Consider the following 15,585-nt stretch of genomic DNA (forward strand, 5'->3'; position numbering starts at 1 on the left):
TAAGTCACAATGATTGATAATTGAAAATATTAAAAGAATTTATGAAAAACTTACCGTGAATGAAAAGTGCCTGTAAAATGGGACGGAGGGAGTAACAAAATAATGAGGCAATGATAATCGCCATTAAAATTGTCAACGAAGCTTGAAAGCAACAGCAGATTACTCTACGAATATCTGATATTCTTATACTTACTAAATGTGAATCTGTACTTCTTTTTGACGAAGAAATCGAATGTACAGTTTACTGTTAAGAAGATTCAAGATATTCATTCAATTTCACTAAAGAAGCACATGTTTCAACAGAGTTAATAACTTTTTTCTCCAGGTAATTCACACTAATGATTTTTTTTCTTTTTTGTTGCGTAGATCTATGCTCAGTGTTGTAGTTTTGAGTGTTTGACTTTACATTACTATTTTAATTTTTTTTTGGATAAGTTTGCTGAAATTCTGCAGCAAGTTATAGCTGAATAACTTGTTTTTTTGATTTGTGAAAGAAGGTGGATCTACATTATGAGAAACTATGTTGCTTGGATACTCAAAAAAAATTGCATAGTTTTGTTTTTGTTTTGGAGGAGACAGTATTTTTGAAGAGTCCGAGCAACATGAATGAGAAATCGAAATCACATAGTATTTGAGTCCCTTCGGGAACATCGATAAAATTGGAATAATACAGAGAAGATTAGCATAGTCCCTGCGCAAGGATGACATGCACAAATCTAGAAATGATCCAAATTTCTTCCAATCTGCCTTAGACTTGGTGAGCAGAGTAAATCCGGGGTGGATGTAGGATATATATTAGCTTAGACCTTGTATATACATTAAATTTTTTATTATAAAGTACAAATAATAGATTTTGAATCTGGTAAATCAAATGGGTAGGGGTAGAATTTTGAACTCGAATCTATAAAGTTCAAGTTCTTAATCGGCCTATGTTGCTTGGACACTCGGAAAATTGCATAGCTTTTGAAGGATCCGACACACCCTGACATTATTTTTGAAATGTCCAAGCAATATAAATGAGAAATGCTTTTGGATAAACCATCTATATAGTATTTGATTTCTTCCAATCTGTCTAAGACTTGGTGAGCAGAGTAAATCAAGGGTGGATGTAGAAGAGGAATTAGCTTTGACCTTTGTATATGTGTTAAAACATTTATTATAAAATACAAATAATAGATTTCGAACCCATTAAATCAAATGGGTTGTGGTAGAATTTCGAGCTCAAACCCATAAAGTTCAAGTTCTTAATTCGCCTCTTGTAGAGTAACCCAATGTTGATGCTGGTGGGAGTTAGTAGGTATCTGGTGGAATAATTGAGCTGTGTGTAAGTTGGCTTGGGCATCACCGTTACAAAAAACATTTTTTTTTTTAAAAAGTTGTGTGTATAACGTATAACTCTACTCACTCTAAACCCATTTACTCTAGCTTGTGAAATTGTGTGTATAATGTATAATGGTTCTTCTTTGATTCTAAATAAGGAGTAATTTGGTTCTTACACCTTATTTTTTTCTATTTGAATTCACTTTAGGGGCTTACTTCTATATTTATTTGTTTTAGTTTCCTTCACTGTTGTTGTCTCCATTCGGTTCCCGCCATCATGAAACCCGAGGGTGGATGAACTATTTATGGTTTGGGTTCGGCAGAATCCACCAACTTTGGCTCAATCCTGAAAGTCCATGTATTTTGCACAATTTATAAATTTAGAACCTAGTAACTTCAAAGGATTAGTATCCCGAATCTATAAGCTTCAAATCCTGAATCCGCTATCTTACCTAGAACTAGCTAGATGAGGAAAACCTGGAGTTCTTCGAGTTTTAGTTAGACTTTATGATTAATATTGACATTGACTTGATCAAACGCTACCTCTATATCCTAGAATTAGTTGATAAGGATGTAATACGTAGGAAGATCCGACTGGTAAATTATGCCAGAAACTATTTGCTAGCCAGAGCATCGATGATGATCTCATACATAAGTTATCATAGGCTTCATGATGCCAGCATAAGTTACATTATAATTGTGTGGTATCATGTACTGAAAACCATAGCTTTTGCTGAAGTAGTATGCTGACAAGTTCATTACAGTTTTATGCGTGTATGTCAGATCCATCCAGTATTCTAGTTACTTCACGCATTAAAAACTAAATTGTCTTAAATTGGCGCAATTCTAGTGTATGAAGAAAGTGACAACATTGTCTTATTATTATAATGTTACAATCTTGGTAGTTTTTAGCCCAATGTCTACCGAAAACAACCTCTCTACCTTCTCAAGGTAGGGGTATGGTCTGCGTACACACTACCCTCTATGAACCTCACTTGTGGGATTACATTGGGTTTTGTTGTTGTTGTTAGTCTTGTTAGTTTCTTGTGGCTTAAAATTTGAGCTTCTCTGACAAAAAGCCCCAATTCGTTGCGATTAATTAGTGAGCTTAGAGGACTTCAACATTCTTATCGTTAATTTCTCTCAGGGTCTCTAGAGGCAGTTGATTTTGCTTGGAATGGCGGGCAGCAACATAAATCAGCCCTTATTAGACCAGCTGCCTAAAACCCTTCAAAATGTTGATTCAAGGAGAAGAAGACTTCGTCGACTTAAAAGTGCTCCTATGCCGGAATTTGTTCCTGGAGAAATGAATGACATAAAGGACGACCAATCACTCCCACGTTACGAGTCAATATTGGATAAATTACATCCGAGTTTTAGGAAAGTCATTCTTTACTTGGTTATATACTTGACAATTGGTACCACGTGCTTTTACTTTGTTCAGAACCAAATCCAGGGAAAGAAAGTAAATGGAGTACTCGATTCTGTTTACTTCTGTGTGGTAACAATGACCACTGTTGGATACGGGGACCTTGTGCCTAACAGCGCAACTGCTAAACTGCTTGCTTCTTTCTTTGTTTTCTCCGGGATGGCACTTGTTGGAATGGTTCTAAGTAAAGGAGCAGACTACCTAGTGGAGAAACAGGAAACCCTATTAATCAAAGCATTGCATATGCGTGATAAAGTTGGCCCGAGTGTTATTCTAGAGGAAATTGAAACCAACAAAGTGAGGTACAAGTGCTTCGTCATAACAGCCACTCTTGTGGTGCTAATAGTTGTTGGAACGGTGTTCCTTGCCGAGGTAGAAAAGTTAAGTACCATTGATGCCTTTTATTGTGTCTGTTCTACCATCACAACTCTAGGATATGGAGACAAAAGTTTCTCAACTAAAGCGGGGCGTATTTTTGCTATATTCTGGATTTTGACCAGCACCCTTTGTTTGGCTCAGTTCTTCCTTTATGTAGCTGAATTTAACACAGAAAGGAAACAGAAGGAGCTGGTGCAGTGGGTTCTTTCGAGAAAGATGACAAATGTGGACTTGGAAGTTGCTGATCTTGATAACGATAGGATTGTAGGGTAAGTTATACTATAAAACTTCAACCCCTGCTACCAATAATTAACTCGTTGAATCTGTCAACCAATTGCTTATTTCTCTTTTATTCTACTCTGTTGCTAGTTCAAATTATTCTAATTTCTCTTCACTTTTCATATGCAAAGAGCTGCTGAATTTGTGGTATATAAACTTAAGGAGATGGGAAAGATCACCCAAGACGACGTATCACTCTTGTTGGATGAGTTTGAATGTCTTGATGTTGATCAGTCTGGAACTTTGTCAACCACAGATTTGTCACTTGCCCAATCATCTTGAATTGGAATGCAACTGCAGTGCTACGTAAAACTCCATCTTCAGCTCCCGTGTCACACTGTTTCCACGAGCTTCTGAGAGTTTTCCTGGGACGAGTACATTCTTTACCACACTTGCAGACTCCTATCTAAATCTTGAACGCTATTTCCTTGTGTCTTGAGTGCTTTTGCACATGTATTTCAGTCATTTCCGTCCTGATTTAGCTCCCGAGTGATTTCACTCTATCCACTTCATAGAATGCACCATGTACATGCAGTGTTAATAATTATACTAAAAAGTACAGTTATTGTGGCTTTGCTGGTGGAGTAGGCTACTCAACTCAGAAATTGTACTCTGAATTGTGTTTCTCCTGAAAGATTGTTTACAGAAATCGCGTAGCGCCTTTGTCTGGTGGAACTTGTAAGCCAACTGAGCTATTTGATGTTCAAAATACAAGTGATGTAAATTTACCAATTTGAGATATGTTATAGCATTCCTTCGCTATGTGTTACTTGAGCTGAGGGTCATTCGAAAACAGCCTCTCTACCTCCATGAGGTAGGGATAAGGTCTGCGTACATTCTCTACCCTCCCCAAACCCCACCTCGTGGGATTACATTCCTTCATCTGCAGAAGGAACATAAATATGAACTACACTGGATTATATTCTGAAATATATGTATAGTTTTGTGATATGATTGGTGCAACGTGATAAATGGCAGATGCAGCTCTTCTCTGAATCCATTATTTTTATGCGGATACATATATATCAAGTTTAAATTTTGGATTCGCCTCTTGAAACGTCTAGTGCAATGTGATGGGCAACTGATGAAGTTTGTATTGGTGGTTGACACAAGGATAAATACTTCAAGCATTGCAAATTTGGAGTATGAAATATATTGGGATGAAAAAAATAGTTAAATGGCTATTGGTTAGTAATTTTTCTATAACATGTTTGGATTAAGCAAAAGAAAAATGTATTAGTCAAAATTAATTATTTTTAAAGATGATTGGATGATATATATATTGGCAAATAAAAAGGAACTAATATAGTATTTCTGTAGTATATCACTAGACACTAATGTAACAAGTTTTAAATTACATTATTTTTAATATAAAAAAGATGCTAATTTTCTTTCTGAAATAGGCTAAAAAAGAAGATCCTAACGTGGTCAACATACTTATTGTTATTTTATTTGACCTGACACAAAGTTTACGAACGATACAAAAGGTTTTTCGAGGTTGTGTTCAAAAAATGAGAAATAGACATGTGTGAGTTTAAATACTATTTTATTAAGTATAGAATAAAATAAATTTAAATTTTTAAATTTTTTTTACAACAAAGCCAAAAAATAAATAAAAATTCTACATAAATATAAAATGGCAAATGCTGTGGCTGTTTGAGAGAAAACAAGAAAGAATAGATTCACTTCAGTGAGGAGAGGGAGAGTAGCAATAGAACGCAGCAAACTTAGCTCTCAAAGTTCCCTGTAAGTACTTAAATTTTTATTAATTACATGCAAATTTTTAGCTGAAAATTTACATTCTTGATGTTGGGTTGTTTGATTATGGTAAAAAGATTGGATTTTTAAATTTTTTTTTTTTGCAGTTTAGGGTTCTTTATTGATTTTAATAATGAATTTTGTGTGTCAGCTGTTTTTTTTGGATGGGGTGGGGGTGGGGTAGTTGAAGGCTAATTTAACGTAGTGAATAATGTAGAGAGGATTTTCATGAAGCTCTTTAATGGTGAGGATTGTTTTTGGGGTTCATTTGTTGGTGCAAAGTTGGAGGTAATGACAACATGTTGAGTGCATTATTTGCATGTTGGATTCTTCAAGCTCATGACTTGACATTGTTATATGCAGATTATCTTCAGCTGTGTGCTCAAGGGTTTTGTTTTGACCTGTTAGAGTTGAAGTTTAGTTATGGGAGAGGAGGGGGATAGTGTCACTGAATTGGCTGAGGTATCTGCTGACAACAATGTGGCAGTGGAAGATAAGAGTGAAGCCTTTATAGAGAAGAATGCTGAAAAGGATGAGTTGAAGGAAGTAGAAGAAGAGAGCAAAGAGGCTGATGAAAGGGATATTGAGAACATGGATATAGACGAAGAAGAGGTAAAAGAAAGCAAAGGAGGAGAAGAGAAGAAAGAAACTAAGTTTGAAGTGATGGAAGAAGAAACTGCTGAAATACCAGATAATGACAAAGAGATGGTTGAAGATGTAGCCAAAGTACAGAAAGAGAAAAAAGAAAGCCCTGAAGATCATGCCATTGAGAAAGGATCAAAGGAGAGTGATAAATCTAAGAGTAGGGCTCAGAAGAAAGATCGGAAGAGGAAAAGGAAAGTGGAGGACAAGAAGGAACTGAAGCCTAAAACACCTCTGGCTCCAACAATTGTACGCCCTGTACGCCAACGCAAATCTGTTGAAAGGCTGGTTGCATCTATTGAAGGAGAACTCACCAAGGAAATCTATATTGAAAAGGTCCAAGATACCAGTGCAACTTTGTTGTCTTTATCCTTTTATGATTTGGGTCCGGACTGCAAATTTATGATTGTTTATGAAATTAATTTTATGATCCATCTTGTTTGCAGGGTCGTGGAACTGCACTGCAAGATATTCCGAATGGTATATTACTTACTAGTCCACTGATTAAACATGCATTCTTTGAAATGGTCACATATCCCGCAGGATATAGATCTTAAGATAGATATCAGTTGGAGATTTTATTTCTGCTTTGCTTTTTCTTATGCACGCTGTACAATCTTACTTTCTAGTTGTTTGTTCTTGATTTAGCACATGACTATTAACTTACCAGGGTTAACCAACATGAACCAACCTGTCCTCCAAGTTGATTGCTGGGACTGAAAAATATGGTGGGTTGTGATGTACAGTAAGAAACTACAAGAAAACGAAAAACATATAACTCATATGAGCTGCTTCTCCCAGTTTCTATTGTTTTATTAGATGGAGCTTCACTTGGATCATAAAAAACAAATAGTAGTGAAAAAAATTGAGGCATACCATTTATATTTGTTCAAATTGATATGACTGTGATTATGACCAAATATAATTGGTATAGGAAGTATCTTACGCGCGCTATGTGTTGCAAGTTTGGCTCAGTGAGATGTTTGCTTTTGTTGGGGTTCGTTTCCCATCAAGTAGAGGAGGAAAAAGGGAAAAATGAGTTAAATAGTAGTTCAATATGTTAAAATGTGACGAAAGATAGACCACTACCTACATTGCTTTTATCTTGTTCTCGTTTAAGTTATATCTCCATACAACTTATCTAGTGGTACCCTCTGATCTGCATGAATCCTGATCTGACTTGTGACTTTTGTTCTATTACCTTCTTTTCTGCATGTGTGCATTCTACAGCATACGTATTTGATTTAATCTTGGCTTTGTTACCCCTCTCACTTGAATATATTTTCCTTTGAATCACAGTTTCATTTGTCCCCTCGTGTTTGAGAATGTGGTAATTGGGGGGGTCCTAGTCCCCGAGACTTTGTTACCCAAGTTCTTTGTTGTATCTAGCGTTGGTTTTGCTAGTCTGTGAGTTTCCATTTTCTTTTGTGTGTTTCTATTGTTTTTCCTATAATGTGTTGATTCAAAATATTATGTATCAGTGGCATACAAATTATCCAAAAGGAAGACTGATGACACTCTCAAATTGCTACACAATATTCTCTTTGGACGACGAGGAAAGGTGACATGTTGATTTATAGCTTATTGCTGTTGATTGGTTTCTCTTTATTGTACTGTTTTCTGCTTACCAGTGGTGTTCTGGTTGACATGCTGGATTATATGCCTTGCATTCTTAATTCCCACTTCCTGACAAAGGAAAGGTGTCTTGGTGTTGCTATTGATTTCTCTTCTGTAAGTACCTCAACAGGTATTTGAAAGAAGGAGGAAGCTATGATCTCATTTTAGGGTCAACTTATGTAATCCTGAGCTCTATCTATATTTATATATATATATATATTTACTGACTATTTTGTTAATTAGATTACCCAAAAGTATTGGACCGTAATTATCTTTATATATTATCAAATGTGTGCTATTTTAGACAACCATATGTTTCCAGTTTCCAATTTTGGTTGGAATTAACTCTTATGGCTCGTTTGGTTTTGTCATATAACTTTGCATTTCTAATGTAATGTTTTGTTTTCAGTATTCGTATTGGATCACTTGCTCCCCAAGTCCCGACTCATGGAATTAAGAAACATCTTCAAGAATGCTTAAAGACAATATGCTATTTCCTCTCTATTTCTTCTTCACTTTCTTTCTGTTGATACTTTGTGTTTATAGTTCTTTTCCTTTGCAGGCAGCTCAATTCAAGAGTAATATTTCACAGTTTTCCGGCTTTGTGTGGCATGAAAATGAGGTAATCAATGAGTCTCATTTTTAAGAGAGTGAACTCTTCCTTTTTTGGTTTATGCCAGGTGTGGGTATGGCAGGTTGGGATAGAGAAGATTTGACTATAAAATTTCTCATTGGCCATTGCTTTCTCATGCGAGGCTGCCTGTATATCTTGTTCATTGTCTAATTGTTGGGCTCTTAATCTAATTTGGGTAATTTTCATTGATAATGATCCGAAAATTCTTGAGCTCAGAGCCTTAGACTAAACTTTTTTTGCAGGAAAAACAAAAGATGAAAGTAAAAGAAAAGCTTGACAAGTGTGTCAAAGAGAAGCTGTTGGAATTATGTGATGTACTAGATATACCTGTTGACGAGGATACATCAAGAAAGGTGTCTTCATATATTACCACAGCATATTAATCTTTATATGTCATTAGTTATTTCTTCTGTGTGTTCGTGACTTATCTTAAAAGATTCTCAACTAATTCTATGTTATATGTTTCAGGAAGATTTAGAATCACAGTTGATGGATTTTTTAGATGCTCCTCATCCTACGACATCTGAGTTGCTTGCTGAAAATGAACAGGTTGGTTGCACGACCTTTTTGATTGCAATGAAATATTTGTGACTTCTTCCAGTTGTACAGCATGCTTATTCTCCCCTGGTGCATTGAACAGTCAAGTAAAGGAAAGAAGAAAAAGAATCCTTCATCAACAATTGGTAGTTTGGAAGGTTCAACTAAGGTATCACTCTTTCTTATTAACATTTGAAACTTGACTTGATTGCAAGGAAACATGGACTAGTGAAATTGTTCTAACCTGTTTGAACTTACTAAATTTGAGACACAACCTTCCATTTACTGCACTTAGGTTTACACCCTTGAGATTTGAGATGTGAAATCACGTTATCCGGCTTACTGGTATTGAAGTTGTCAATCACTTTTGTGAACGTAATTCTGCTGATCTAAATGGTTTTCTCTCTGAAGCTCCCACTGAGTTTTGATCTGGGGACGAGAGTACAAAATCTTTCATGCCAGGACACATGCCATATTTATCTGACATTATTCACTGTCTAGTATGGGAAGTGTTTGGGTATTGGGATTTTGTGAACCCTTAAATGGTGTATTTAGCTTTTCGCGTTTGAGGTTGTTTCATTCTTTCAAATTTTAAATAGACAACAACAACATACCCTGTATAGTCCCACAAGTGGGGTCTGGGAGGGTAGAGTGTCCAGACCTTACCCCTCCTACCTTGGCAGGTACATAGGTTGTTTCCAATTGACCCCTGGCTCAAGGAATCAAATTTTAAACATAAACCAGAGAAAATCTAGAAGAAAAAAGGAGACTCACCAACCATGTAATTGTGTTTGTGGGAACTTTTCCTATCATGATCTCTGTGTCTGGTATGTTCTGCAGAGTCACAAGAAGAAGAAAACGCATGAACCAAAAGACGACCAGGAGAGATCAGATGACGAGATGTCAAAACAAACTAAAAGTGAGGAGAAAGACGGTAAATCTGAAGAAGGATCCGAGAAGGACAAGAAGAAGCATAAGCGAAGTTCAAATAAATCATCAAAGAAGGAATCTGCCGGAGAAGTTAAAACCAAGAAAACACCTTCAAATTCATCAAAAAGCTCAAAGAAAAATGATAACAATGATGCAAATCCAAAAGTGCATTCAAAGAAGAAAACTACTGAAGTAGTTAAGGGAAATTCATCTACACCAAAGAAGCCTAGTTCAAAAGACAACACTGGTGAGAATCATTGTTTACTCCCATTTGAGTGTACTCTCAAAAATTCTCGTCAAGATGATCAATGATTTGTATATGAGTATCTTCATAAATTTCTTCGTTATGTGTGTTGTGTATCCATCTGAAATTGTTTTCTTTGTTTTTGTATATTTTTTTTGCTTAAATCCTTTCTTTATTAGCTTATCTGATTGTGCAGGGAAAAAAGTTCCGAATGGAAAGGGCCATAAGAAAGCAGATAAATTGAAGCCAAGTGATGATGAACTCAGAAGTGCGATTTGTGAAGTTCTAAAAGAAGTTGACTTTAACACGGTGAGGAATGAACTTTGAGTTCTGTACTTTTATCGCGCTTCTGTTTCTCTCCTTAATAGTAGATTTCGATTGTCAAATCCCTGTTTAGATGTTCCATTTCCCATCTGCCTAAGCTTTGGTGGGTAGAGTGACTCAATATCAATGGTGAGAGGTAGTAGGTACCCAGTGGAATAGTTGAACCGCATGCAAGTTGGGCCAGGACAACCATTATCCCGTTCAAAAGAGAAAAAACAGAGGACATGTTTCTTAGACCATTTCAAGATGGTGCTCTTCGTCCTTCACATTTTGGTTATCATAGTTCCCAGAATAGGTATTGATATTCCAAAATTTATGTTCCTATGTGGCTAACATCATTTGTTTATGCTGCAGGCCACCTTTACCGACATTGTGCAAATACTTGGTAAGTGTCCTGGAAAAACGGTTTTTCTGTTCTTTGGTCATACAAAGTACGCGGTTTTGACCAAGTTAAAAGTTTAAAAACTTGATATTACATCCTCTGCGAGGCCATGGTAATACAATTCTGGAAATCCAACTGATTAGTTTGTCTTTTTTCCAGCCAAGCGGTATGATACAGATCTTACACCCAGAAAGATATCTGTGAAGAATATGATCCAGGATGAGCTCACTAGGCTAGTCGATGAGGCTGATGAAGAGGACGAGGAAGAAAATGCTGAAGATGAAAAACAGCCTTCTGTCCAAGGTGTAGAGGCTTGAAAGCATAGAACATACCAAGGAAAGGTAGCCTATATCGTCTCTCGGTTAATGTCTGAATACTGTTCCATAATGATCTCGAACGGGTGTAGTTTATTGATAGTGTTTCACCTTGTTGTTCAACTCACTGGCTAGTAAGTCATGGAACTAGAAATGTCTGGTTTTTAATGCTGGATTTCAGCTTACTGTGTAAACAGCATTTGTAGTCTTTTTTCTTCTTGGAAGCACTGATCTTTTCATGTACTATAAAGGGGTCGTTGTGCTTTCAACCTATGTATAACTAATACATGTATTATTCCTAACATCTGATAAAAAAACAAAGCCAACATAAATAATCACAACATTACTAATACACTTTATTCAATATTCTTCTTATTCTCTCTATAAAACGATCCCTAAATGCTAGTGTTGTAAGTAACACTCATTTGAGACTATCTTAGCCATTGTACAACTACTGTGCCTCAATCCGAATTAAGTTGGGGTCGGGTATATGAATCCTCTAGTGGAATTTGTAAGCCAATGAGTCATTTGATTCTATTCAATATACTAGTGATGTAGATTTACATTCCTTCATCTGCAGAAAGGAATATATGTTAACTACTCTTGTCTCTGGATTAGATTTCTGAAATTACATGTCAAGTCTTGTTCTTAAATGAAGAAGTGAGTATTAATATAGCGAATTCAATTTATCTGTTGTTATATTTGGTTGTGAGATATGATTCTTCCAATGCGAATTTAAGAAAAAATTAAGAAAAACAAAAATATTGGACGAATAATTCAGGAAATCAAATTTATTTAAAATTTGTAAGTTATTGTAAAATGGATGTCCACACAATATACTTTGTGTCCAAGTAAAATACTTTGTGGCCAAGTTTTATAACCTATATATATATATATATCCCCTCTTGTAATATGAAACAACAACAAGAAGTAAAAAAACATACAATAATAAAGGAAAATTTCTACTACTATTACTTTGTGTCTTTCTATCTCTACTCTTCTTAATTTCAATTTATTATTATTATTATTATTTTTTGGTTTCACACTCGGTGTCCGGAGCTCACATTGGAGCTCTGATTAAATTTGGATCGCGCTCTGCAGGGTCCATTCGGAGGTGACGCTCTCAACAAGATTTTTTCCATACTCAGGGCTCGAACCCGAGACCTCTGATTTTATAAGAAAAGTTAATTTATACCAAATTTGGTTAAAACTTGGGCAGCAAATCGATAAAAACCCGACCCGTCGGACTCGGCCCTATTTTAAAATACGGAAAGTGAAGTCCGTAATCATAACCCTAATTTCATCCTCTCGTTTTTACTCTCCTTTATTATCCGGTGACCGGTGATCGGAGATTTTCTTATAGTCTTTTCTATATCAAGTTGTTCAGCATGGATGATTATCAGGAGATGGAGAGGTTTGGTATGGAGAACGATTTTGAAGATGGACAGTGGATCGGTGGTGAATTCTACTATCGGAAACGTAAAGAGAAAAAGCAAGTTCAAACCAAAGATGATACGCTCTATGGTGTTTTTGCTTCTGGCGATAGTGATTCTGACTACGAAGGATCATCCTCTAAGAAGCGAAAAAAAGGTTTTTCATCGAAACCTGACCTAACCAAACCTGTTAATTTTGTATCAACTGGAATTGTTATGCCTAACAAAGAAATTGATCAGAATTCCAAAGAGGAGAATGAGGAGCAGCTAATGCCAGAAGAAGAGAATAAAGGTTTAGGATTGGGATTTGGGGCAGCATCTGTTGGCGGCCTTGGATTTGGTACTAGTAGTAGTTCGAATAATAATAATAATAATAATGCTGATGAGGTTAAAGCTGATGGGGGAAACTTTCTGCCCACTGCTTTTGGTAGGAAGATCAAAGAAGGTGCACTAAGACGTGAGAAGGAAAGGGAAAAGGAGAAATCTATGTTGGCGAAGAAATCTTCGCCGTCTGAATCAGGGAGAAGGGAACCTGGTGGTGATGTTGGTGGCTTTGAGAAGTTTACCAAAGGGATAGGGATGAAGTTGCTTGAGAAGATGGGTTATAAGGGAGGTGGATTGGGTAAAAATGAGCAAGGAATTGTGGCTCCGATTGAGGCAAAGCTGAGACCTAAGAAGATGGGAATGGGATTTAATGACTACAAGGAGACTAGTAGTGCACCAGCTCTTCAAGAATCAGATGGAAAGCAGACTGTTGCTCGTCCTGCTATACTACATGTGGAAGGTCGATCAAAAGAGAAGCTTTGGTCAAAGCAAGCTAAAAAAGTGAAGAAGGTTTATGTTACAGCTGAAGAGTTGTTGGCCAAAAAGCAGGAGCAAGGCCTGGAAACTGTTCAGAAGGTGTTTGATATGAGAGGTCCACAGGTTCGAGTCTTGACGAATCTGGAGAACTTGAACGCCGAAGAAAAAGCAAGGGAGAATGATGTTCCAATGCCCGAACTTCAGCATAATATCAGGTTGATTGTGGACTTGGCAGAACTTGACATACAAAAGATTGATAGTGATTTGAGAAATGAGATGGAGACAGTTGTTGCTTTGCAAAAGGAGAAGGAGAAGCTTCAAGCTGAGGCAGCTCGTCAAAAAAGGCAGTTTGATAATATGGAAGAGATTGTAGGTGTATTGGACCGGATAGGGGAAGAGAGCACATCTGGTACCCTGACCCTAGACTCCCTTGCAAAAGCATTTGCAGACTTACAGCAGCAGTATGTTGAGGAATACACACTCTGCAACTTGTCAAGCATAGCGTGCTCATACGCTCTGCCATTGTTCATTCGAATTTTTCAGGGATGGGATCCACTTCAAACTCCAACACATGGATTGGAGGTGGTTTCACTGTGGAAGGATCTTTTGCAAGGTAATGACATTTTTGCTATCTCTGATGCTGCATCTCCTTATACTCAACTATTTATGGAAGTTGTGTTCCCTGCTGTTAGAATATCTGGCACCAATACCTGGCAGGCTAGGGACCCTGAACCAATGCTTCGTTTTTTGGATTCTTGGGAGAAGCTATTGCCTTCTTCAGTTCTTCAGTCAATACTGGAAAACATTATTTTGCCCAAGTTATCAGCTGCTGTAAACTCCTGGGATCCACGTCGCGAAACAGTTCCAATACATTCCTGGGTTCATCCATGGTTGCCCTTATTGGGTCAAAGATTGGAAAGTTGCTACCACACTATACGTAGCAGATTGGAAAGCGTACTGCATGCTTGGCACCCAAGTGATATGTCTGCATACTACATACTGTCTCCTTGGAAGACTGTTTTTGATGCAATTAACTGGGAAAAACTAATGGTCCGATTTATTGTTCCAAAGTTGTTAGCAGTGATGCATGAATTCCAAATAAATCCAGCAAATCAGAACCTTGATCAGTTCTATTGGGTCCGTACTTGGGCTACTGCTATTCCCATCCATCACATGCTTCCAATACTGGATATATTCTTCAACAAGTGGCAAGAAGTTTTGTACCACTGGTTATGCTCAAACCCGAACTTTGAAGAAGTCACGAAATGGTATTTGGGTTGGAAGGAACTTATTCCACCAGAGCTTCAGGCAAATGAACACATTCGCTATCGACTAAATCTTGCTCTAGACATGATGAACCAGGCTGTTGAAGGCTTGGAGGTCGTTCAGCCTGGTTTGAGGGAGAACATAAGTTATCTTAGGGTTCTTGAACAAAGGCAATTTGAGACTCAGAAAAAAGCAGCAGTACAAGCTCAATCCCGTCCTTCTGTGGGCTCGAACAGTGGTATCCAAATGGATGGTGGGGTTGACATGAGCATGAAAGAAGTTATTGAAGTTCATGCTCAAGAGAATGGTTTGCTGTTCAAGCCTAAGCCTGGCAGGATGCAAGATGGTCATCAGATATATGGTTTTGGTAACATCAGTATTATTATAGATTCTCTCAATCAGAAGGTATTTGCGCAAGTTGAGGACAGGTGGTCTTTTGTGTCACTTGAGCAGCTGTTGGACCTGCATAATCGATCTGGGTCAAAGCGTCGATAGATGTCTTAAGTTCTTAAATGTTGTGTATGGAAGCAACTCCGGCCTCTGATAGATGTCTTCATGGATTTTTCTGCAGCGTATCTCTTTGTATGCCATAGTAAGTCATGAGAAGATTAAACACGTTTTTTCACTAGTGGCATTTTATCTGCTCTTTAATGACCTTATTAAACTTGTAAGTTCTCATCATCCTACTTCGGCATCCAGGCAAAATCACTAGAAATGAGTGAGATGTGAGTGCCAATCTTTCTAGCTCAGATAGCAGTCCTTCAATAGTTTTGGGTAGATGTTATATTGTAATTGTTTGTGATTTTCTTTATAAGAAGTATTAAATGTTCCATAAACTTTGTAACTGTTTCATAGATTTGTTATGATTGACCTTCTAGATTAGGACTCTAATCTGTTATATTTTGTGGATGAATGCAAAGGAATTGCCTTGTTCTCAGAACTCCAAATTACTTGGTCTCCTAAGAAAGTAGACTATAGACAATAATATGCAATATATGATCATATAAAAGACATGTGTAAGTTCTACAAGTATTGTTTTATGCTTTAACTCTTTACTGGTAACCGGTATAAATGGACATAAAGCTTGGAAGAAGATGGCATCTACTGTAGCAGTAGAGACACCGAAAACTATTCAGAAAAGACAACAAGATGGTAATGGTTCTAAGACAGGATTGATAGAACCTATTCTACCAAAAGCATTAATGAAGAGTGAAATCATGAACTTTTACATCATATTAGTGATTAGTGGAAATGCTCCTTTCAAAGGGAACACTGAAAGAAAAACAGCAATTACGCG

The 15,585-nt window shown here is 36.9% G+C and overlaps 3 protein-coding genes across 3 annotated transcripts; all 3 read left to right on the forward strand.

Annotated features, from left to right (window-relative positions):
* Positions 1-224: 224 nt before the first annotated feature.
* Positions 225-4,138, forward strand: KCO1B (K+ channel protein). The gene is given in 3 exon segments (NM_001288128.1): positions 225-325; positions 2,468-3,396; positions 3,538-4,138. Coding segments are annotated over 2 exon segments (1,050 nt in total). The 5' UTR covers positions 225-325; positions 2,468-2,497; the 3' UTR covers positions 3,689-4,138.
* Positions 4,139-5,070: 932 nt separating this feature from the next.
* LOC102606219 (RNA-binding protein 25-like) lies at positions 5,071-11,012 on the forward strand. Its single transcript, XM_006352574.2, has 12 exons — positions 5,071-5,152; positions 5,528-6,142; positions 6,253-6,286; positions 7,288-7,367; positions 7,986-8,045; positions 8,300-8,410; positions 8,526-8,606; positions 8,698-8,763; positions 9,435-9,771; positions 9,965-10,077; positions 10,447-10,477; positions 10,634-11,012. The coding sequence occupies exons 2-12, from the start codon at positions 5,588-5,590 to the stop codon at positions 10,789-10,791; spliced, it is 1,626 nt and encodes a 541-aa protein (XP_006352636.1). The 5' UTR covers positions 5,071-5,152; positions 5,528-5,587; the 3' UTR covers positions 10,792-11,012.
* Positions 11,013-12,054: 1,042 nt separating this feature from the next.
* LOC102601512 (septin and tuftelin-interacting protein 1 homolog 1) lies at positions 12,055-15,228 on the forward strand. Its single transcript, XM_006352475.2, has one exon. It carries the CDS (start codon positions 12,177-12,179, stop codon positions 14,781-14,783), a length of 2,607 nt encoding a protein of 868 aa, XP_006352537.1. The 5' UTR covers positions 12,055-12,176; the 3' UTR covers positions 14,784-15,228.
* Positions 15,229-15,585: the final 357 nt, after the last annotated feature.

Source organism: Solanum tuberosum, unplaced genomic scaffold, assembly GCF_000226075.1.
Source record: "Solanum tuberosum cultivar DM 1-3 516 R44 unplaced genomic scaffold, SolTub_3.0 scf00149, whole genome shotgun sequence".
Lineage (NCBI taxonomy): Eukaryota > Viridiplantae > Streptophyta > Magnoliopsida > Solanales > Solanaceae > Solanum > Solanum tuberosum.

Bases quoted from the DNA above. Each gene is read 5' to 3' on its own strand.
- LOC102606219 (XM_006352574.2), top strand. From the start codon at position 5,588: ATGGGAGAGGAGGGGGATAGTGTCACTGAATTGGCTGAGGTATCTGCT. The intron at 10,078-10,446 runs GTGAGGAATGAA...TTTATGCTGCAG, and splicing joins AAGAAGTTGACTTTAACACG to GCCACCTTTACCGACATTGT. The intron at 10,478-10,633 runs GTAAGTGTCCTG...TCTTTTTTCCAG, and splicing joins CGACATTGTGCAAATACTTG to CCAAGCGGTATGATACAGAT.
- LOC102601512 (XM_006352475.2), top strand. From the start codon at position 12,177: ATGGATGATTATCAGGAGATGGAGAGGTTTGGTATGGAGAACGATTTT.